The sequence below is a fragment of the Homarus americanus genome, unplaced genomic scaffold, assembly GCF_018991925.1.
Source record: "Homarus americanus isolate GMGI-L3 unplaced genomic scaffold, GMGI_Hamer_2.0 scaffold20465, whole genome shotgun sequence".
Classification (NCBI taxonomy): domain Eukaryota; kingdom Metazoa; phylum Arthropoda; class Malacostraca; order Decapoda; family Nephropidae; genus Homarus; species Homarus americanus.
The window spans coordinates 4,799,664-4,823,750 of record NW_024756914.1 but is presented as its reverse complement, the minus strand read 5'-3'; the positions used below and the strand labels follow the sequence as shown (position 1 = coordinate 4,823,750).

The 24,087-nt window shown below is 36.9% G+C and overlaps 2 protein-coding genes across 10 annotated transcripts in view; one reads left to right on the top strand and one right to left on the bottom strand.

Moving 5' to 3' along the window:
* Nucleotides 1-12,248: 12,248 nt before the first annotated feature.
* Nucleotides 12,249-22,572, top strand: LOC121857200. Of its 4 annotated transcripts, none has more exons than XM_042353142.1 (3): nucleotides 12,249-12,311; nucleotides 17,449-17,535; nucleotides 18,471-22,572. In XM_042353142.1, exons 1-3 carry the CDS (start codon nucleotides 12,276-12,278, stop codon nucleotides 21,981-21,983), a joined length of 3,636 nt encoding a protein of 1,211 aa, XP_042209076.1. In that variant the 5' UTR covers nucleotides 12,249-12,275; the 3' UTR covers nucleotides 21,984-22,572. The 4 variants fall into 4 exon arrangements, with proteins under 4 accessions (XP_042209076.1, XP_042209075.1, XP_042209077.1 ...); XM_042353141.1 differs by having other exon boundaries at nucleotides 12,273-12,326; XM_042353143.1 differs by having other exon boundaries at nucleotides 12,309-12,373.
* Nucleotides 20,694-24,087, bottom strand: part of LOC121857201 (ATP synthase subunit s, mitochondrial-like) — a 75,506-nt gene continuing 72,112 nt past the window's right edge. For 5 of the 6 annotated variants that reach the window (XM_042353148.1, XM_042353147.1, XM_042353146.1 and 2 more), the window contains one exon: nucleotides 23,622-24,068. In XM_042353148.1, coding sequence (XP_042209082.1) covers nucleotides 23,906-24,068 — 163 coding nt within the window. In that variant the 3' untranslated portion in view covers nucleotides 23,622-23,905. Of the gene's footprint in view, nucleotides 20,807-23,621; nucleotides 24,069-24,087 lie in introns of those variants that run through there. The other variant, XM_042353150.1, reaches the window with a different exon arrangement.

The window sequence follows — 24,087 nt, the reverse complement described above, 5'->3', positions numbered from 1 at the left end:
ACATATTCATTTTATATACTAGTGCAGTACATGCTTTTAGGCAACTGGTTTCTTTCTCAGGTGGACTTCAACTCTGAAAAACAATGCATTTCATTCAAACCCACTTGTTTTAAGTTTCATGAAATATGGAATAATAGTGAATCCTGCCCTAGGGATGCATTTCTGGACACAAAATTTACTGGCTTAGAACTTAAGTACAAAATAATTAAATAGAATACTTGCCTCAAATATCTTCATGGTGAAGGTGACCACTTGTAACTGGAAAAGAAATACTCCATTTTAATTTTTTACATCTTTAAATTTATCACTATTATTAGTTTCAGCTCAGAAAGACTAATTACAATCGTCAAATACTGTAGTTACGATAGGGGCGAAATTTGTCATCATATTGGTTTACAGAAACAAAGCAATTTATCAACATGTTACCAGTCCAAATATTATACCATTAATTTCACCATCACACCCTATTCAGTCAAAATTGGACCTCCTAATTTTGCCATTACTCGTTAATAATGAAATTAACCTTAAACTAACTGAGCAATTCAAAACAATTTAATCTACCACTGTACAAACTGACAAATACTAACTTCCCCCACCTTCCACATGATCTCTGCAAGCAAGTTGAAGAATCCACATTACTGGCATCTAGGTAGCCTGAAAGAAAACGGTCAGATGTCAAAACATTATCACTGGATCATTCGAGGCAATACATATACTGCACAGTAAAACAAATTCATTATTCGTCAAATTGCAAGAATTCTGCCTTTTTCTTATATTACAAACGTTTTTCATAATATACAATAAAACCATTCCACCATGTGGTGGCGGATTCTGTGGTAATTTTTTTTTTTGCTTATAGGCTAATCACACCAAGTTTTACCTTTACAGCTTATTCAATCTTTTTGGACAAAACCTGTGCTACCCAGGACAGGATCACAAAAATATATATTTTTTAGTGTGAGCTTTTACAGGGTCCTTTATCTACCCAACAAACTTGCCCAACAGAAGTACAATCAACTTAGGAAGGGGGATATGTGGGTATACTGGCACAAGTCAATAAACAAGACTTACAATTGTCCTGTTAGAAATATCAAGAATGCAGCATGTCCAATTATTTGATTCCATACCAAATCCCCAGAAACATATCCACAAACCCACTCTCGGTAAAAACTATTGTATACTATGCTGTGTTGTGTTACATTAAACATTCTAAGAATGGTGATGGCTTGTCACTTTAAATAACAAGCATTTCATTTATAATTCCTACCTTATATGAAAAAGTATTACAAGGATCACATCAGGTGGAAATATGCATTTCTAAGTCACCAATACAAAGTATTATCCTATTCATAAAGGTGACCCAACTGTTAAGTTTCAAGAATCAAAAGCCAAGTTTATGGTATACTAGTTCGCGTAAGTCCTAAATCTTAGTACAGTACGAACATGGGTGGGTCCGAAGCATGAACAGATGAAGAAAATCTATCCGAGGACAAGCCAGATTTCCAAGACCTGCTTTCCAGTCAGTTCAACAAAAGTTAAGATACTAAATTTAAAATCTACCAAAGCGAAGGAGTACAATGCTGTACTTCAAATACATTCCTTAGAAATATACAAGTGCCTATATTTCAAAACAAGAATAGATTTCAATTGCAAATGTAGGTGCATCTGCTTTGGTTTTAGAAATTTGAAAATGGTGCATCCCTAGGCTCAAACCTCATCAGAAAGTAATCACTCAAATTAATTATCAATGTACCTGTACAGTACTTCCACTGACTTCTCTAAAACCCAATAGATTCATAGTCCAGGTAATATTAGGGTTAAGATACAGTACTGTATCTAAGTCTTGTGTGAATACTACTCTTTTTAGTCTGTTCTATAGGTAGATATTCTTATTCTTAATAACCATTAAGCATTGTCATGGGGCATACAGACATGCCAACCCCCTTCCCAAATAAGATGTTGTGAACACTATACAGTAACACATTCCTATGTTCATAAAATTCCAAATACTTGGCAAAATAGAGCCAGTCACAGTTGCACATTGACAAAAGCCATGTGTGAAATGTAGTCTATACCAGAAGAGCAGGACAAGCAACGACTACTCAATTCTCAAAACTTCAAGAGATTTTGACAGCCTATGGATAATTTTTTTTTGCCATTGCCACAAAAACTCAAGGCAAATTTTTTACGATTGCAACAAATTTTGGTGGCCCTGGGGCATGGAAGCAGTTCATAACCCAAAATCCCAAGTTTCTCATCACCCAGAAGACACTCCAGCTTAAGGGCAATTATTTCAACTCATTTACTTATTGACCCAAGAAAACTTATCAAATTGTGGGTCATTGGTATGGAGTCCTTTCCTACACAAGGCACTTCAAATATTCTAATCTCGAATTTTTCTTATTTCACTCTTAATTTATTTATTTTTTTTTCATTTTTTTTTACAAATGCTCTTAAACAGCTTATCAATTCAAGAGGAAAATAAAGCAATGTGATCATTTCACATGTGCCTCGGTTCCTGAATAATCAACAATATAGTATGAAGCTAAAATCAACGTAATTGGCAACTAAAACAAATCTCATTGTTACCTGGCCATCCATTCTCCAACTTCCTTCTGGTGCTGACCAACAATTCTAGGGAAAAAAAAAATTAGAAGCCTGTAAAATTTTAACAACTCAAACCCCACAAATAACCCTCAGAGATCCGTAACTAAACATCAGTCATCAGTTTCGGGATTAAGTATCATCATAATTCATTACCACACTTCTACACACCTACAAGGGAACTCTTACTTTCTATATTCAAAATAATTCCCAAGTAAAAACACCGATTAGTTAGTTTTACGGCCGTTCCCTCACAAATCAAAATTAACGTGTACGATACCAATTTCAAAACCACTTCCTTCTTAATCAATTTTAAGCAAGTTATACTGCACATTATCATCTACTTACTTCTTGTCCTCCATCTTCCATATATCTTCATTCACTTAAATTTACTAGTCTTCTGAACAAATATAATAATGAAGCCTCTCAAGATCAGTGAATGGCAAAACCCTGGAGGCAGCAAATTAGGCAAGTTAAAGCCTAACATTTCACATCTTGGTAGCCTGAAAGAAAGATCACAGTGTTGAGCATTACAGGGAAATCTACAATTATACTGTGTACAAGACATTATGAACGCCATCGACTTATTAACACCATGCACTCTACTTTCACTAGCTTTTTCTTGGGGCCACAGTCAATCACGGGTGATTTTCCAGTGAAAATATTAGAAAATCAAATTACCAAAGGTAATAAACCAGTAACAAATGACTGATATGCGCAGAGTTGCTGCATGATGCCCATTTGTTTGTGCCTCAGTAGTGGCCAGCAATTTTCAAGCATATTTAACTTTTTTTTTAAATTACTGTACAATACTGTATTATTATTTTACTGCCTCCTGCAGTTGAAGGTGCAAATAATCAGATGTTTGTTAACCAAATGTAAAAATTTTGTAACATTTTCAGAAACCACGTTTATTTCCATTAAAAAATCTAGGGTATGAAAATTTAAAACTTAGCTCACATGAGGTCAATCAAACCCAAAATCATGTTGAGGTTAACAGCCTATTATCTTCATAAACACAACCTGTGTTACCCTGGACAGGATCACAAAAAACATTCTTAGTGTGAGCTTTTACAGGGACTTTTATCTACCCAACATACTTGCCCAACAGAAGTACAACCAACTTAAGCAGGGGATATATGTGGGTACTGTAAGTGGTTTACGTCCTTGTCATAACAAGAAAAGCCACTTTGTAATAAAACAAAAATTATATAAAATCCACATTACAATACCTGTACTGGTATTTCTATTTATCAGATATAATTAAATGAATACAAGCCACAAAAGTTTTACTGTTATTCAGGTTGGTCTCAAGATTCATATTTCTCCAAAATGATGCAAACGGTTAGCCAATATTTATCCGAGGACAATTATAAAAAGGTGAATGGAGTGGATACAAACTAAAATGGAGCTGCTGATGCATCACATTTTAATACAATAAATTATGCCCTGCAGTAGAAATGGTGTTGGGGAGAGCCATTCAATGATATGCAGTGTTATTTAATTCTGAACGATATTAAAGTATATTGTACCCATAAAAACCTTCAGCCAGAAACCCAATCTTTGTAAAAACCAATGCATCACATGCTGTGTTACACAATGAAGCTTAAGCATGATGCTGGCTTAAAATGGCATTCCATACCCATATAACTTTTATTTGTAGAGCAGGGGTGTTCTCAGTTAATTTAAATCTGTATTTGCAAGAATAAAATACCTATTTGTCATTGCCCTACAAAGTCTTAAGGTGGAAAATATTTAATTCTAAGCTGCCAATACAAGGCTCTGTCATCTTCATGAGACTGTATGGTGATCCATTGTAGTTTAAAAATCATATACCAAATTGTTGTGGTCATAGGCTAACAGGACATGCCAATTTTAAAGCCCTAAATCTTGCAACAAATGGGTGGGACATGTATAAACACATGAAAATCAATACAGGGACAAGATATTGTGGTCTTTTCCAGCCAGTTCACAACTGTTATGTCCTTAATTTATTAACCAAAGTGAAGTACAGTAATTCTAATACAGTACACTCTTTAGAAATATATAGTACCTATAATCTCGTAACCAAATTTCATTTCATAAGCTTTTGTGGGTGCATTTGGCTTTGTTTTAGATCTTGGAGGCAATTATGCATTCCTGGGTTGAAAATTTGGTTAGAAATTTAGGTCACCTAAGCTAGTTAACCATATATATATATATATATATATATATATATATATATATATATATATATATATATATATATATATATATATATATATATATATATATATATATATATATATTCACTGATTCAGAGCCCAGGTAATATTGAGGGATGAGAAATCCCAATTATGTCTGTAGGAAATACTCCACTACTTAATATGGTGTATAGGTTAGATACATTTTTATTCCAAGTAACCATTAAGTATGGTCATGGGCCAAAAAGGACATGTCAACCCTGACTTGGTCCTTCCCACAAAACAAGTACAGTAGTAACATTAAAGTAACATTCCTATATTCATATTTAAAATATCTAAATAGTTGGATAATTAGAGGTTAATTATAATGACTAACTAATTAAAAAGAACACCTACAATACTTGCCTCCAATATCTTCATGGTGACCACTGGTAACTGGAAAAAACAGTTTCACTTTAATTTTTAACATTCATAAAATCATCACCATTTTTAGTTTCAGTTCAGAAAGACTAATTAAAATCGTCAACACAGTTACGATAGGGGCGAAATTTGTCATCATATTGGTTTGTCAATACACAATGAAACTTATCAATTCTCGAGTACTGTACTATCAGTCCATGAGACCAGCCAAAATAACTTGTGCAATTCTCATTAAAATCCTAATAAAATATTTACTTAAAACCTTACTACAAGTATACTGTCAATAAATTTACCTCTTTAAACCTTCATGCTGGTTCTTGTTGATGAAACTGAAAAGATAAAGTAAATGTTAATTTTATACACATGTAGAAGTAAAAAAAAATTTAAAGCTAGAGCAAATACATTTTATGGGGAGAAAGAAGGGAGGAACGGTACAGTATTGATAATACCTTAATATTTTTACATAAGCTACAACTAGTGTATGTGAAGCTTTGCTAGCAAAATGTTTATGTACTGTATAGTCCGGTATGTTACCATCTAGTTGCAAACCTTGTTGAAAAATGGAAAAGTACCGCAAGGCACACTCATGCCGGCACTACCGGTAAAGGTTACTTAGCAGGTAATATTCATTAAAATTGCAATCTTTTCTAAAATATATTAGCGAGGCTGTACACATATATCATTAGATGTGGAGTTCACAGTAACAAAAAGTAGTACTGTTCCTAAGATTTGCACTGCTAGCAGTCATAAAATATTTCTGGTACCCTAGTATGCCTATAAAGGAAACCCCTAACTTCCTACTCTTCAAAATTTTCTGATATTTAAAGGCTTAACACTATTCAATCTATTTGAACAACCTGTGTTACCCTGGACAGGATCACAAAAAAAATATATATTCTTAGTGTGAGCTTTTACAGGGTCCTTTATCTACCCAACAAACTTGCCCAACAGAAGTACAACCAACTTAAGCAGGGGGATATGTGGGTACTGCATTGTGGTTTAGGTCTTGGTCAAGAAAGGCCACTTAAGTTAATAAAACCATTATTTTTTTCAATACATTACAATAACACTAATATTTTTTTTATTGCATATTGAACTCATTTGCCTTGTCAGGTATCACATGTCTACAGTCACGAGATAGGGGATGGGATAATCAAGTCCCAATTGATGAGCATTGTGTGGCAGCTTTTATATAGCATTTGCAACAGTAGAGTCAGTCGTAATACAGAGGTTCCATGTGTGGCTCGTGTTCTGCTTCGCTATCATTACTACAAGGAGGAAAGTATAAAAAAAACCTTGATACCTATTGTCAAACCGTACTAAATAAAACTGCAATTACGATTTTCCAGTGTCATTTCAGTACAATGGTGATATATAGCAACAGGAAAATTGAGCATTTTGGGTACAAAAGAGGCTGTGAGGACCTCTCCCAGACCAGTCCTCTGGCTACAGGATTGCCCAAGCCATCAGGACTGGAGAGCTGCCCCACAACTTGACCCTGCTGGAAGTGGACCAGTCTCTCATAGTAGGTGGCTGACAACTGCACTGAGGATGTGCAGACTGGGTGTCTAAGCATGGAGTGAAAGGGAAGCACAAGAAGAATCTCAAGCTAATAGTGGAGTTCATAGTGGGGTGTACTTGTCTAACTGGTACAACATCAAAGTCAACCACAGCTGGGTGGAGGGGGCCAGGCACATTTTGTACCACCTGGAGCTGCTGAGAAGTCAGGTGCTGGACAGTGATGCCCACTGTGAGGAGGTCAGCCTGGTATGCACACCCAGAGGAAGGTTGCAGGCCATGCTGTGCAGTGAGGTGGAGGATGAGGAGAGAGGCAGTGGACAGGATACTGGAGTTGAGGGGGTAGGGAGATGAGACCTGTGGTGACAACTATCAGGCCAAGGAGAACACCTAACAAACCCAGATGCCACCAAGCTGATAGACTGGACCACTGGGGTCACTGAACGTCCCTTCACCTCAAGTCAAGCAGTTTGTGCACAGGCCTATTGAGGCGCCAGACTGTAGAGGTGTGTCAAACTGGTCAGAGGCAGCTGTGGCCTGCCTATGCAATACTTCCACTTCCTTTAAGACATTATAAAGTAACTATTGTACTACACTGTATTAACGTAAAAATAACCCATCAAGACTAACTTATGAAATACATACAGAATAAATATGGACATTTTCTAGGTACTGAGAATTTAACACTTACCAGAAACAAAACTCATCCACTTGTGCAATATCAATTATCTTCTGGTACAGCATCCCAACCTATTAAAAGAAATTTTTAAAACATTAATACAGTACTTAAATGTATCCCAACTACCGTACAATAAATCCTGAAAAGCTTAGAAAATACGGGGTAGCCTCAGCTAAGCGTACAGTACTGTATAATGCTACCAATTTCAGGGATATTTTTAATCATTTTATACTGCAGGTATTAAGTTTAAAATAAGTAATTACGATTACATGATAACCAAGGCCATCAGAGGTGCATTTTTAATCCCCCAGACAAAGACTCCTTTGGTGATAGACCTAAATACAATCCTCAATGAATTAATTTTTAAAGTTCCTCAAAGGAATCTTTAAACCATATAATACAGTATATTAGACCTAGGGAGATGCCCTCACCAAAATCATTGTTGGACCACTCGAATATAATGCTGAAAATTTGTCATGCAACATACAGACCAAGGAGAAGCGAGTACTGTACATTCAGTAACTCTCAATACACAAATGTCTAACTTTACCAGTTTCCCTTTTCACTATCCTTAAAATATTTCAAACCCTCTGCCCAAAAAATAACTTGCCACAGGAAGCCACTAATAACTTCAACATAAAGGTACATCTTACAGGATTAAGGATCCATTCACCCTTCAGAACATAGCACTTGTTACCCTGAACAGGACCACAAAAAGACATTCTTAGTGAGTTTTTACAGGATCCTTTATCTTCCCACCTAACTAGCCCAACATAAGTACAAGCAACTTATGCAGGGGGAACTGTGGGTATATACAGTACAGCCAAGAGCCATACATTAACCAGCAACAAATAAGTGATGGAAATTTAAGTCACTAATGAGTTCTAACAGACATAAAACAACGGGGAAGGAAAAGAAACTTGTTACGTAACTAATTTCTTCACCTTCACAGATGTATTAGATATGATTGAGTACTTAGGGTACTGTTTTACCTTTACACAACCATGGAATCTTAGAAATTTCATCTTTGCTATCAATATCACAGACAATCCCGAAACAATTCTTCTTTAACATTTCCCTCGCAATTGACTTTTATACTCGTATACGGTAGGACCAATTCAGTCAGGTTAGTAATTTTTACGTCAATTGCAAGGGAAGCATGAAAGAAAAGTGCCTTGAAATCGTCTAAACTACCGAGTGCAAAGTGAAGTTTTACTGTACTTAACCTTGGAGAATGGTGAAAATGAATCTTAAACCACGACAACAAACCGTAATTGCTCGAAACAAGACTAACAAAGTACTTGGGTTCATACAAAGTGAGTGTTAGTTACAATACTAACGAGGTTATCCTAAAAATATAGTGGATATTTGCCGTGATTGGCTAAGTGCCTACTTGTGCCACTTTACCATGAGTGCGCTCTCGTCCACAACCAACAAAACCTTAATAACTATATTTGACTGCGACTGGCGGCATTTGACATTTCACTGCGAGTCGCTCATTGTGTAGCTATAAACATGTCTAACCATATTTCTGTTGTGCATGGAAACTTAAGAGGTATAGATTTATTTTAGCCAGGGCAGACCCTCCCCCCTCATACTGCCGCCATGATAAAAATTAATCACTAATAACTAAAGTTTAATTGTTCTCTCAAATACTTAAAAAATCTAATAAACTTTGATTCAATGATCACGGTACAGCCTAGTATATTAGTCTTTCGAATTAAGGGTTGGATGCAGGTTATGTAAAGCAACATAATTAGGTATATAATTAATGCTCCTCTCAGAACACATGTCAGTTCTAAATACAGAATAGAACAGCTAAAAATTGGTCATATGTAAAACATTAATGGTACTGCTCAAGAATATCTCAAGTGTCGTATGGAAGTTCACAAGGTTACAAAACGATCCTGATCTTTGGGACGTTCTTTAGAAATGGAAGAAGTTTTTCTCTATTGCAAATTTTCCTAATGTTACTCATTAATCTCGCGATCTCTTGTAAAGTATAGTGGTAAATTTTTAAGTTTTCGATAATAGTTAGGTTAGGTTAACTTGGTAACTCTGAAACATGAAAATAATATAGCACGGGTCAGTACCAATTATACTGTACTCACATAAAAATAAACAAACAGTAATAGCCAATTAGAAATAAAATGTCCTAGTTTCCAAGCAATATACGACAGGGTGAGTCAAGGGCCTAGAGATGATGGTTGATATGAAGATTATGATTACTAATAAATAGCAGTAGATTACGAAAATGATTCCGGGACTTAGAAACCTTCCATATCAAGATAGGTTAAAGAAACTTAACTTACATTCCTAGAAAGACGAAGAGTGGGGAGATATGTTAGAAGCATTTAAGAGGGTGAAAGGAATCGATAAAGGCGATACAGATAAGTTCTTATAATATCCGAGCAGGATAGGACTCGTAGCAACAGTTGGATAAGTTTAAGGTTTAGGAGGGAGATAGGAAGGAACTGGTTCACAAATAGGGTGGTGGACGAGTGGAACAAGCTTAACAACTGTGTAGTTAGTGCTGGAACGCTGGAAAGTTTCAAAAGGAGACTGGATAGATTCATGGATGATAAGAGAGTGGTAGTAACTCTCGACAGGAGCTGCTGTAGTGGATTTCTCCCCTACAAACGCTTGTCGCTGAGTAGCCGACCCGAAATTCCCCAATGTATGCCTCGTGGTCTAGGTCAACCAGCGCCGCCTTACATGACGGAGGTCAACTACTAAGCCACGCCTACCTCCGCTATACAAGACCTGACCTCGTGGTGACCTCTCTTCTAGCTACAGCCGCAGCAAGCTACACCACCTCCTCCGCTCCTGCCTGGCGGTCCTCTCTCCCGCCGGCGAGCATGGCGACCCACAAGCTGGTCCTCCTCTGAGCATCCTCACCAACCAGCTCTCTACATCACGCTTGTAACCATGCTGCCTTCCCAGCACCATGCTGCATTGTACATCCAATACCCCACACTGCCATGCACAGGCCAACCGGCCTATTGCACTCATTTTCTTGTTTTTATGTCACCGGCGCATCACGCATGGGCAATATTGACTGAAGTATCCAGTCGCAATTTTTTTCGGCCATCATTTGATATTTTTTCAAAGGAATCAACCTGGGTATTTCATTGACCAGTCTCACAATCGCCGCGGTGAAGGTCGGTTGTCATTTGTGCAGAGTTTTACGAGGCAGACGACCATTCTATCTCGTTCTTAAGTAAGAACATAAGAAAATAAGGAGTCTGCAATAGGCCGGTTGGCCTGTCACACTCCTGTCGAGAGTTACTACCACTCTCTATCATCCATGAATCTATCTAGCCTCCTTTTGAAACTTTCCAGAGTTCCGCACTTATTACAAAGTTGCTAAGCTTGTTCCACTCGTCCACCACCCTATTTGTGAACCAGTTTCTTCCTATCTCCCACGTAAACCTAAACTTATCCAACTTGAATCCGTTGCTCCGAGTCCTATCCTGCTCGGATATTATAAGAACTTTATCTATATCCCCTTTATTGATTCCTTTCACCCACTTAAATACTTCTATCATATCTCCCCGCACTCTTCGTCTTTCTAGGTAATGCAAGTTTAGTTTCTTTAACCTATCTTGATATGGAAGGTTTCTAAGTCCCGGAATTACTTTGGTCATTCTTCACTGCACCGACTCCAGTGAATTGATATCCATTCTATAATAAGGGCACCAGAACTGAACCGCATAATCGAGGTGCGGCCTGACAACTCAAGAGATGTCGACATCTGGAACAGTTCGTCATTAATTCAGGGAATACTACATTCGAAAACGCATTGATGCACACTAGCTAAAGCATATTATACGACCGCAAAAAAATACATCCACAGACACAACCTATTCTAGAATCATCAGTGAAAGGAAAATATGGGCGCGGCACATCAGTGGAGCTACCCACGTGAACCTGGCCACGTGGCGACATGTTCACCTTGCTGCATACTAAAAATCTCCTTGTATGACCTTTATACAGCATATTTAACTTGTTTACTTTTGGAAATTGTTTAACCAAACAAACATTGCTGGGCTCAAGATGCCGTCAAACACTGCACCGCTAACAAACCGGTTGTACTAGAAAAATGTCACTATTAACCTATAATTAACCACCAGCCGTTGGTACCAAATAAATGTCTTAATATCAGGTCAGGAAATTCGATCACAAGGTTTTACTTACCCCTAGTCTAGAACCTGGAATGGCCACGTCACAATGAGTTGGTTTGAAGTCCATTTTATCGGCACGTGCTGCCCCGCCTACGGATGCTGGTTGAGTGGACGGAGGTAGAGCAGAGCCACACGGGGAAGCCCTAGCCCGCAGACAAGGTAGAAGCGGGATGCGCCGGGCCAAGCCTCTGTTTCATTAGCCAACACCTACGAAAATGCCTATGTAAATTAATAATTATTCACGAAAATCATTATACTCTTTTATAATTGGTTTGGCATGTGTATAACGCTTAGATGCTATTTGTGCGGTAAATTTGTTTTCAGTAAATAAATGAGGACAAGCGATTATATCTCACAATTCTTAATTATTGATTGTTTAGTTAAAAATGGTTCCTAAACTTTTTTTAAATGACCCCCTTTGCCTTTTATTAACCCCCATTTTTTAAATATATATAATCAACTCGAAACTATTTTGTCCATGGATCTCGTGCATATGGGGGAGATTGAAATACCAGTATACGTAGAAAAAAATTAATGTTACATAATTTTATTGAATATTTCCCAATAAAGAAAGAACAATGTTAATATATAAGTTTTTCACATGGCCTCACGTGCCCCTAGTTTGGGAGCGTTGCGCTTATATACAGTCAGTTGTATGAAACGCGTGTCCGCCATCTTGTGATTAACATGGTGAGGTGCACGACGACCATCAGTTCACCAGAGGTATTTATACCGAGTGTAAGACTTACAGTGTTGGTATATGACCACGAACGAAAAATAAATGGGTTAGTGGTCACGTTCGTGGTATACTTCATACATAATATGTTACATATTATGTATAATCCCAATTTTTAAGATATGCACACTTAACATTCATTGATGTAAGCTCATAGTCTTGGTGCATCTCCGTGGGGTACTTATAAACATTTCCTAGAGAGCAAGACAAGGTTTTGATGTAGCACGATCAAGATTGCTCTAGGATATATTTCTGACGACAGCAGAAATGATAAGTAAACCCGTGATAACGATCCAAGTATAATTTTGCTTAAGTAAGGTTTCCAGTTGCGTGCAATCGTGTTGCCAACGTTCAATAAAGAGCTATGGTGTTCGTGGTAGTTTTCTAACTTTATATTTTAATTTAGAGCACTGAAAGAAACCATTTAACTACTCTACCTAACATCCACAGCCATAACTCCTTGCGGAAATAAGGAAGTTGCATACTATATTAAAAGTAATTAAACCTAAGCATCTTGGTGTAAATAAATTACAGAACTCCTCTGAAGAAAGTCACACGACACTAAACATTCTACTTTTTCTACCCTACAAAATCCACTTGAAAGTCGTAAAGTAGCAGTAATTAGTTACATGTAAAGTTAGTTACCAGGACAGATAATGAACTTTCATTGCTGTTAACTGCATATTAGTTATATATTAATTTTTACTTCAGTGGCATCTTGTCTATATTGAAAGGGAACAAAGTATTTTTATAAGGATAGTTTAGGTTAACTAATGTTGAAAGTAAAGGAGAATGTGTACAGTATTACAAATACTATGACAATTGGTTACTGTATGTTTAGTGAGGGCAAACTTAGTAATCATTAAAAGTTAAACTTATAATTTCTAAGACAGTACTAGAGGGGGAAAATATCTGCCCCAAAAAGTAAAGGGGTTGAATTACCAGTTGCAGTCATAGTCATCTGAATTCTACAAAACTGTAATATCACCAGCGGTAGATTTGATCCTCTTCTTACTACCACAAGTGGTTTAGCTTATCCCAGTCAGGCAAAATTTCAGTACACATTAATGAAAACCGAAAAAAAATTGCTGCAGTCATCTGTGTTTAGATATCCAAACTAACCTAACCTAACCACAGAACCCAAGAACTATATCTAACCCTTAACATTCCCTGGATGACCAAAACTAAAATACAGTAATACCATGAAAACTTTAGTACAGGGCATGGATGCTACCTTATTTCCCGATAGTTTTTTAAAAGGATTAATAATTGTTTATGAAAGTTGTGCTCATAAACTAGCCATAGAAGCTTTAACATTCTTTAGTAATACTGTACTGTACTGTACTGGATGACAGTTGGGTAAAATTTTAGTTTTGGTCATCCCTGTATTTAGATATCCAAACTAATATAACCTAACCTAATTCGTAAAATTCCCCTGATGACTGAAACTAAAGTAATACCAACAGTTGTTCATGTTTACCAGTAAAGGACAGGGGTCTGGATTAACCAGCTACCTAATAAAAAATATAGAAGAAAACTTGAGAATGTTTGATGATAGTTTTACTGAACAATCCATTATAATATATGCTCATGGATTATTCATATTACAATATTGTAATACAGGTATACAGTATCTTACAATATACAGTACATATGCCCAGTAAACAAAACTTTGTTTTAACAAGTCACGCTTTGACCCTTTATTCTCTTCTCACTACAATATACAAATGTACTCTAACAAATTACAGTATTGTACATCACATTTTACATCTTTCTTCTTAAATATACAGTACTGTATAATGTAAACTTTACGCTGTCACATAAGATGACCCCACCAAGATGGTCAGAGGTGCATGTCCATGCTGTTGTACTTGTACAGTAGCTAAAACAACTATCTGTGCATACTTTGTGGGGAGCAGTATGAGACCATGGACGATAAATTTTGGTATATGAGGGCCTTCACTAGGCATGTAAAATTTCGGAGCATGTTGACCCCCACCTGCACAAACAATGTTCTCTTCCCCAAAAACCTTTCATGAACAGATTTTTCATAAATAACCATATTTTCCCATCAATTCCCATTATACAAGCTGAGTTACTTTGGTATGAAAAAAATTAAAATGCCACAAAACATGTTTTATAGAAATTTGTTTGTATACATAATGATTAAAAGCCAAATAAACATAATATAGTAAGACCTCCCGAAGCTGGACTATATGGGGCTCAAGACTGTCCGGTATACAGTATCTAAAGGAGGGCCACCAGACTGGTGCCTGCTCCATGGAACCTCAGCTACTCAGAGATTGGAGCAAATGCAACTACCTAGCTAATACTACAGACAGGCAAGGGGTGACCTAATCAAAATGTATACAGCTGCTCCCCGACTTACGATGGGGTTAGGGACCGACATCCAGGTCGTAAGTCGGAAATGCTTAAATAATCCATAGAAAATCTAAAATGGGGGTCACTTTTTCTTCTCAGCACCACAAAACACTCACTTTTAAGCTTGCCAGCCATTTTAAAGTGAATTACAGATTAAAATTTTGTCTGTGTACTGACTTTGGGACTCGAAAATCGTAATTTGACCAAATTTTGGTACAACTGGGGCAGGTCAGTAGAAGTGTGAGGGTGGGCGTAAGTCGAGTAGGTTAGTAAGTCGGGAGGCTGTAAACATCTCGAGTGGGGAAGGGGCACTACTCGGTTGCATGTACAGTACAGTCACAATCCAAAGTTTGACACCGGCTGGGTGTTCCGCAAGGCGAGGTTGAGGTAAGGCTGGGTGATCGGATGCAACTTCTACCACCACAACACTCAGAGACTCACAGCACACGAGCATGGAAGGAAATTTTTACGTATTTTGACATGACATGCACCTGCACAACAAAATTTCATTCATAACATTGTTGGCACATAACAATAGCAAGTTAGGAGTGAGGCATGAGAAACTTGGGCTGTTCTCAACCCAGTTATGAAATATGAATACAGCTCCTCCCCGACTTACGACCTGCCTCAGTCGTACCAAAAGTTGTCAAATTACATATTTTCGAGTCCCAACGTCAGTGTACTGACAAAATTTTTGTTTATAATTCACTTTAAAATGGCTGGTAAGCTTAAAAGTGAGAGTTTTGTGGTGCTGAGAAGAAAAAGAGACACCCATTTTAGGTTTTCTATGTATTATTTAAGCATTTTCGACTTACGACCTGGATTTGGGTCCCTAACCCTGTTGTAAGTTGGGAGGCTGTATTGATAAATATCACGTGTTGATGGACTAAAAGTATCGTGACACTACTACAGACAAAGAATAAGTCCCATCACAGCATGGAGGAGCCTTCTCGTTAGCTGGTAATGTGACACGAGGGCGGCCAGACCTCGGCCTCGTCTCGACGTGTCCTCCCCCCTCAAACTGCCTTATCCATTGTCTTACAGTAGACTTGCTGATCCCCATAAGCCGACTGATTTCACTAATTGATGTTCAACCCTGATTGTGACCCACTATCAGAGCTCTGTTGGCTATCCCCTCCGGGCGATAGGTTCGAGTGTTAGGTGGACGGCCACGTCCTCCAGCTAGAATATCCATATCAGTTGGAAATTAGCTCCATGTTACCAAACACCATGATTAGGACGTCACAGATACTTATCATTCAGGTGAAAAAAAAATAATCATATACGTAACTAGTTGTAATAATGGTGACCTCTGTGCCATAACTTTCATAATCCGAGACATTATAAAGTGAAATTTAAAAACTAAAAGCAGCAGTAGACAGGAAACAAGGCAAGTGACCAAGAAGTAGTCTCTAATGATGACACACAGCCAGGCATCTAATCTGGGGGTCCAGGTCTTTGGCAAAGTAACTGCTCCAGACCAGACCGAAATTGTTTGGGTGATTCATGTGAATTGCAACATTCCAAGCCAAAATACTCCAATATAGTTACTGATACACCATTAAATATTGTAAACATGACTATATGAATTCCTAGTTATGTGTAAAACCATAATATTCCCAGGGTTATGGTAATATTTACACATGTACTGTATAGGCCTCACCTTGTCGACTGACCGTCCTCCCTCTTGTGAAATTCGGCCACCCTGATGATTCATGTGTAATACAAGGTATTGCATCTAGTAGTTCCAAGCCAGTGTTTTGGGACCAGGCAAAGTTTTTCATGCTCCAATCTTAACATGTTATTGCTATGAGTGGCAACAATGTTGTGAATGCATTTGTTATGCAAGTTCATGCCATGTTAGAGTTCGTAATAAGTTCCTTCCTGTGCTCGTGTGCTATGAGTCTCGGAGTGTTGTTGTGGTGGAATGTGAACCTCGCCATTGTCGTGCCTTGTTACCACATTGCTGAACTAGTCTGCATCCGATCACCCAGCCTTACCTCAACCCTGGCTCCGGCGAACACCCAGCCAGGGGGGTGTCGAAACTTGGATTGTGACTGTACAAAACTGAAGCTGGTGGATGTCTGCCCCACAAGGGGTTACAGCTCAAGGTTGAAGAAGCCACAAGTCCAGAAAACTGTGAGGCAAATTTTTTTTTGAGTGAGAATTGTGAACTCTTGAAACAATCTGCTTGAGTATTGTGACAGCACCGAGTGTGAGCTCATTCAAGGCCAGACTTGACCAACACTGGTGCAGGTTCAGATATATTCAGGAGCCAGTGCATGACCAGTATCTGCCAACAGTGCGTATCAGACATGGCTGACCGCCCAAGCGGCGTACGAGCCGATCAGTGGCGAAGAGGATAAAATTAAAAGTACTGTATGCGTAACCTCCCTGTGGGTGCTTTCAACCATCAGTTTACTGAAAATTTCGTTCCAAAAACAATGAACATTGTACAAGTACAACAATGTCAAGCTTAAAATTCCAGAGCTTAGCCAATTTTCTATGAGATTTATGAAAGGTGGAATTAAATTTTTTGCAGGTTACCTGTACTGTAGTACTGTATCTCGAGTATAGTTTTACCTGTCCCTGGATAGATTCACTTGGTCACTATAAAGAATGGAATATAATACCTGTGTAATATTTATCTTGTTACTTATTTACAGTTTAATATATTATTTTATTGGAATGTTTGAACACTACTATCAACAGTGTAATTTCATGAAATTAATACAATTGCAGGACAATGACGTAGAATGCCCATGGAATTCCAGACATAAACCCATCAATACTATAATGACCAAGACTCTAGCCACGGCAGCTGGTGATGTAAGTACAGCATATTTTGTTGGCCAAAGCAAGCATTACTATACAGGTATCCCTTGATATACTAATGGGTTAGGTTCTGGGAAAAAAGTCGTTAAGTGAATTTTTGTATCTCGAATAACAACAAATGGGAAAATGGGGTTCTGTTCCCCAATGACAAAAATACTCCAAAATCAGGTCACCCCCCAAAAAAGTACCTCATAATAAATAGTACACAATTACTGTAATTTACTACTGTACCTAACACATCAAAAACATATCTAGATGAAAATTTGAGCTAAAACCCTCAAGCCTCACCATAGCAACCCAGCCCACTGGGGATGCTCCCTTTCCCTACCCTTTCCAAAGCTCTCACATCCCACTCTCTCACACAAAGAAATGTTTATTCCCTTTGTTTTGACCTTTTGATAGAGAGAGGTGCTAGGGGGATGTGGTGGCCCCAGGTGACTCCCAGGGGTGCGTAATTTGAATTTTTGCCAAGACCCAAATTCATATAAATGGGGAAAGCTTTCATAGCACAAAAAAGAGTGTTAATTTAGGAAATTAATGTAAGCGAATTTTCGTATCTTGCATATTTGTATAGCGAGGGATACCTGTACTGTACTCTTGACCCATGTCAATTTCTCATGACAGAAATTACACAATGTCCTACATATATGTAAGCTTATTATGTTCATGATCTCTCCACCATATCATGTTCTGGTCATAGCTGCACGACTACAGTTTTTCTTCCAACACATAATTAGAATTATAAGTTCTAGAAAGGAAAAGATCTGAAAACCATTCTCGGCTGTGACAGGTGGGTACTAATGATTTCCTCTTGCACACTACTTTTCTTTCTTATACATATTGTGTCATTAGAGTTAGGGATATCGTTGACTAGTTCTTCATGCCTTCTTTATTCTCAAGGTAATTTCCCTGCTATCAATGTTTTTCAGGCATCAAACACTGCAGCATCAACTAATATCAGTACAAGGAGAGCTAATGTACAACGTGGAGGTGGAAAACGAACATCTACAGAGGATCAGTCTGCTCGAGGAACTCTTGGTGAAATGAGTAGTAACAAGCTACAAGTCCATGTTGATTCTGATAAATGTTCTCTCACTATTGATATGGATAGTACCACACAAGAGAGGGGTGCCTATGTAAATTTTGTATGCCCTCAGATTGAAACCTCAAAAATTATAATGTATGCCCCAAAAGATTCTGTCAGTTGTAATTCAACACACAAAATAATTCCATCAAGAAATCAAATAAAAGAATGCTTGGCCAATATGACAGCATTAAAAAACCAGACTAATCTTGAACATGCAGCTGTCTTAGAATTTGGTATTTTTGATAGTTATGACTTAAGTCAGTGCTTAGATGTACACAAGAAAATAGAGACCAAAAAAGCTGTTTTAGAAGAAATCAATTGGATTGAACCTGATTTACTAATTGATTCACAAAATAAAGTATGTCCTGGGAGAATAAAAGAATTTAAAAATTTGATACACGGTTACAGATCTGTAGATTTTATAAGAAAATATGAGGACATTTTGACTGAAGATTTAGCAACACTTACTTGTGATAGAGATATTACTGATGGTGTGATTAGCAATTTTTGTCATATTTTAGGTAAGCAAGTTGGCCAAAAAATTTACTACATCAATGCTAGTTATATAACACACACACAACAAATGGCTAATAAGATAATAAACCATTTCAGGCAGCAACGCTTGTCCATTGCTGACATAAAGATTTGTTTTGTAGTCCATATGGGTAAGTTCCCATTTCCTGATTGTTCTGAGACATTTATTGGCCAACTAGAAGTAAATGGTAGTGTATATACAGCAGAACATTTCTCATTTGCTTATTACAGCACTGAAACCAATGAAGTTATATATGCAGATTCCTTGGGTTGGCCAGCTCCAGCTACATTTTTGAATATGGCTAAAGAATTGGCTTTGCATATTAATAATGATGTTGATACACCCACCCTTAGGTATATACATAACCCAGCCTCTGTTGGGGAAAATGTTGCTCATGAATGTGATCACCAGTGCTGTAAAGATTACCCACTTCAGAGCTGTTCTTCAGCATGTGGCATAGCGGTCATTATAGGCTTAAGTTTAATCTCATTAGACAGTGAATATTTTCAGAAATTATTGGCACAAGAGAATATCCCAGAACTTCAGTACCTAAGTAATATATCACAATTTTCTAGATATTTAAGACATATTTTGATGGACTGGTTTGTTTCTGGTAGAATTGATGTGAATATGTTGTATCTGACTGAAATTAAGACAGTAAGAACAATTGATGATACAAATGAGTATGAGCACAGTACTGTTATTTATGAAACAAAGCCAGTGAACAGGATGTCTTTTAGTGACTATGGTAACGATGGTGAAGATTATGAAGAAATTCAATATAAATTTAAAGAAGAAAATAGTGTACACAGTGCCAATTATGGCACAGTTCATGCAGCTACGTCAAATACTAATTTTGCTTCCAAAATAAAAATGACACGTTCTATGAGAAAATGTAATTCCAGGTCCAAGTATAATGTAGATACATCACATTTAAGGCCATACGTGAGTGGTTATCCAACTGTTTCATTTAAACAGCAAAGGAAAACTTATATTTTAGAATGCATCAGGGCACATGATGGTCATCGTGTTTCTAAGTCATTTAAAACTATACCCCAGCTGGAGGAGTTTATACATTCTGCTAATTGTTATGACTGGTTACAAAAGGAAGAGGAATATAGCACTCAAGTAAATTTTCCCTTCCCATATAATGTTGATGCTCTGGTCACAAAACCATCAATATCTTTTATCAAACCAAATAAATTGAGACTTACTTGCATTCCTAAAGTTGGAAAACCCAAAATCAAAATGTTTAAGTGTTCTCCAGCTGGCAGAGAAGATGGCGCTGCAATGGAAAAAATTAAAAAGTTTTTAGGGGACTTCATTAACTTTAGTTCATGGTTGAATGATTGGATTTTAATTGATGAAGTCATGACCGGTATAGAAACTCGTAGATATCTGGACCATATGCTCCAGTTTGATTATACACAGACAGTTTCAATTAGTCCAGAGGTAAAACCTTACCTTATTATACACAGAGACCCTAATTGTCCTTCAGTTTCTGTAGTTAGTAATCCAAATTGGGGCACAACTCATAGGAGTGATGATACCTTCTCTCTAAGACCAGATGCTCCATCAGACCTTTTAAATAATTCTCAGCAGATACTTCATGTTACTTTCACTTGCTCATCCAGAACCGATTGCTGCAAGACCAAGTGTGGTGAATTATTAAACAAAGTTAGAATTGAAAATGGCATATTTTCATGCTGTAATGAGGTTGTCCCCTCAGAGAAAGAGTGTTTTCATTGTAAGGCTCAAACTTCCAGTAAACAGTGGTACAAATTTGATGATCAGCAATTTCTTTGCAAAGTTTGCTATAATTATTATTCTCAGAAGAAAACTCATAGGCCATTAATTGGTATACCTACCACCAAGCCATTTTATGAACACAACCAGTGTCAGTTTAAAATAAGACTTGAATTAAAGCCTGACTTTAATGGCTGGCTAGTATATAAACATGTTAATAATGATGATGCCCATGAAAATGCCCAAGTGCTGGGCGTAAGAAGGTTTACGCTAACTGAACGTGATTGTGTAGACAAAATGAGGTCATCATCTAGTAAGATTACAGCAAAGCAATTGACTGTGTCAACTATGAATGAAAATAGTAATATACATCAACATTCAATTGGTCAATATCGGAGACGTTGTAAAACTGTAGATTCCCATCTTGTCAATAAAGGTATCCTGCAGTGTACTAGTGAAGAAATACCTGATGCTGTTAACAATATATTATCTTATTCAGCAGAATCTTGTATGGATACTGGTGATGAACTTGATCACATACAAATTGTACATGATGCATCTTCTCATGTGAGGTCAGTACCACCAGGTAGAAAAGCCAAAAAAATTCCACGCACTGTAACTTTCAGACGAGAAGGTGGTCCCATGAACTCAAACGAACTAATTCCAACCCAGAAAACTACAGAGAGTGAAGTTTTTTATAATTTTGAAGGTGGAATAAAAAACCAAACATCAGCAGTACAGCTTCACTCTGCTGCCACAAGCTCTACACCACTGATATGTTTCAAATGTGTTGAAACTGGGAAAGACAAACCATATTCTTGCCTACAAGAATCTGAATTACAAAGTCATGTCACGAGATGCCATAAAGAAAATGTGTTCTGTTGTCCACACTGTTATAAAGATAACCTAATTGAGGGATTCCCTAATCTAAAATCATTGAGAATTCATATTAAAAATCGACACTGTGAATACACTAACTTTAAGAAAATTCAGCCTGTCACCAGTTGTGTGAATACTCTTGCTGATGAAAATTTAGAAACATCCAAGAAAAAGAGGAAAATTGTGAGCAACTAAATTAAGTCTACCTACAAAATTGTTAAATCATGTGTTAAGACACCTTCCCAGTTGATGAAGACACAAAAGACTACAGTACTGAGTTGAAAAGAAAACCCTTTTGTGTCCTTGAATGTGATCGAAAGAAAGTACAGTTGCGGCCAGAAATTCGTAGTCCATCCGAGGTGGAAGGTATGGAGCCCATCCCACCCTTACAGGACTGTGAGTCACTGTCCAGATGACCCCAAATATGCAAGTGATCATCCCCTTCCATGTAAAGGTGACTGCTGCTAGTACAGGTACTGATGCCACTGGGTATCTTATAACTACAGTTAGCTAAAAGGGTAACATACAATGAAATATTTATATATATATACAGTACTGTATACATATTTATACAGTATATATACAATATACCTGAGTTAATCCATAAGTTCTCAATTTGTTTCATTGCTGTTCTTTTTTCAGCAGATGTTTTTATAAAAAGGATTGAGTAATTTTAAGTCTGTAAATATCTATTATCTTTGTTTACAATTCACAGAGGAAATTATATATATATATATATATATATATATATATATATATATATATATATATATATATATATATATATATATATATATATATATGACCATGATAGTTTTCAAGAACTTGACCAAAATGTTTCAGGAATTTTATACATGTACTATAAATTTATTTTGTTAAATCAGTGAAATGTATTTTTTTTTTTCCAGGTAAGGATAGGAACAATTATGACATGTAGTTTTAGTGATTGATAATTATTTTGTTTTATTCAGATGGGGATATATTTTTTACAAAGCTTATGTACAATACTGTAAATGTTTTAGTGATAAACTTTTTGAGGAACAGCAAAAAATAAAATGTTTGGATATAATCCTGATTTTGATTAAATTCAGATGATTTATTAATTTTATAAATCTTAAATTTTATATTATAATCAAACCTTATCCAAGTTTGGTTTCTCAAACATGGATTCAATATTTCACTCAAAAAAGATGCAGCATTTAATTATCAAATGTAGAAAATTACTTGATTATCCACTAGGTTTGACACTGATATTCCCTGCAACTTGCTGGCACCCACACTATTTACACCAGTGTGTATGAGGCATAAATTTGGAATCGAGGGCACTTATAGAAAATTCTTCATTTGTCTGCTGAATGAGGTGTTTGATTGGGATGGGCCAAGGATAAGAGAGAATTAGGTGAAGAAAGCTGCTGATGAAATGCAGAATAAAAAGGCTGCTGGTAGCTCTTGTATAGATACAGAAATGCTGAAAGCACCAGGTGATGTTGATGCGATAATGGTGCGACATTAATTTTTTGTGATTCTAATAGAATGTATTACTCCAGCTGACTGGCTGACGAGCTTGATTGTGAATACAGTACTATACTAGCAAAAGAAAGGGTGATGCACTTAAATGTGGAAACTACAGTGAACTAAAGGTGTTGAATCAGGTAAAGAGCAGTGAAAAAATTTATCAAGAAACTGATAAAGGAGAATAAGATAAGTGTATGTGCTGCCAGAGGAGACGTGTTAGTTTCATCTCTGTCTGGATATTGGTACTTTTCAACTATAACTTCTATTACATTAAAGGGAATGAACTGACTTACTGTAGAGAAGGTTAGTAGATTTGGCTGAAGGTCAGTAATAAATTTTATTTGAAAACTTTTGATTACTCTGAACCAAAAGTTGATTTAGCATTTCTTGAATAAGTACACAGCTGATTTATGGAACATCATCCTACTTTATTTGGGTAATCTATGTATCACAGATTAATGTGTGGACTACTCAGGTAATTGGCCCATATTATTAGATACTGTACTGTGTATCTAACGAAGTTAAATATTGTACTGCACAGCACAAGGCACTACATACCCCTAGGCACATTTCTTTTACCCATATATACACATTTCAATAGTTTACTCATCACTTCCTTCTTTGGTTTTTACATTTGGGTCATCTTTGGCCAGTGCATATGGAAATTCCACAACACAATTTGGAAGGGCCTCTTTTAGTTCTTGCAGCATACTATTCTTGTCACGTATCTCTGGGAGATCATACAGAAGCAAGTATTCTAAATTTCTGTTAGAAAGATAATAAG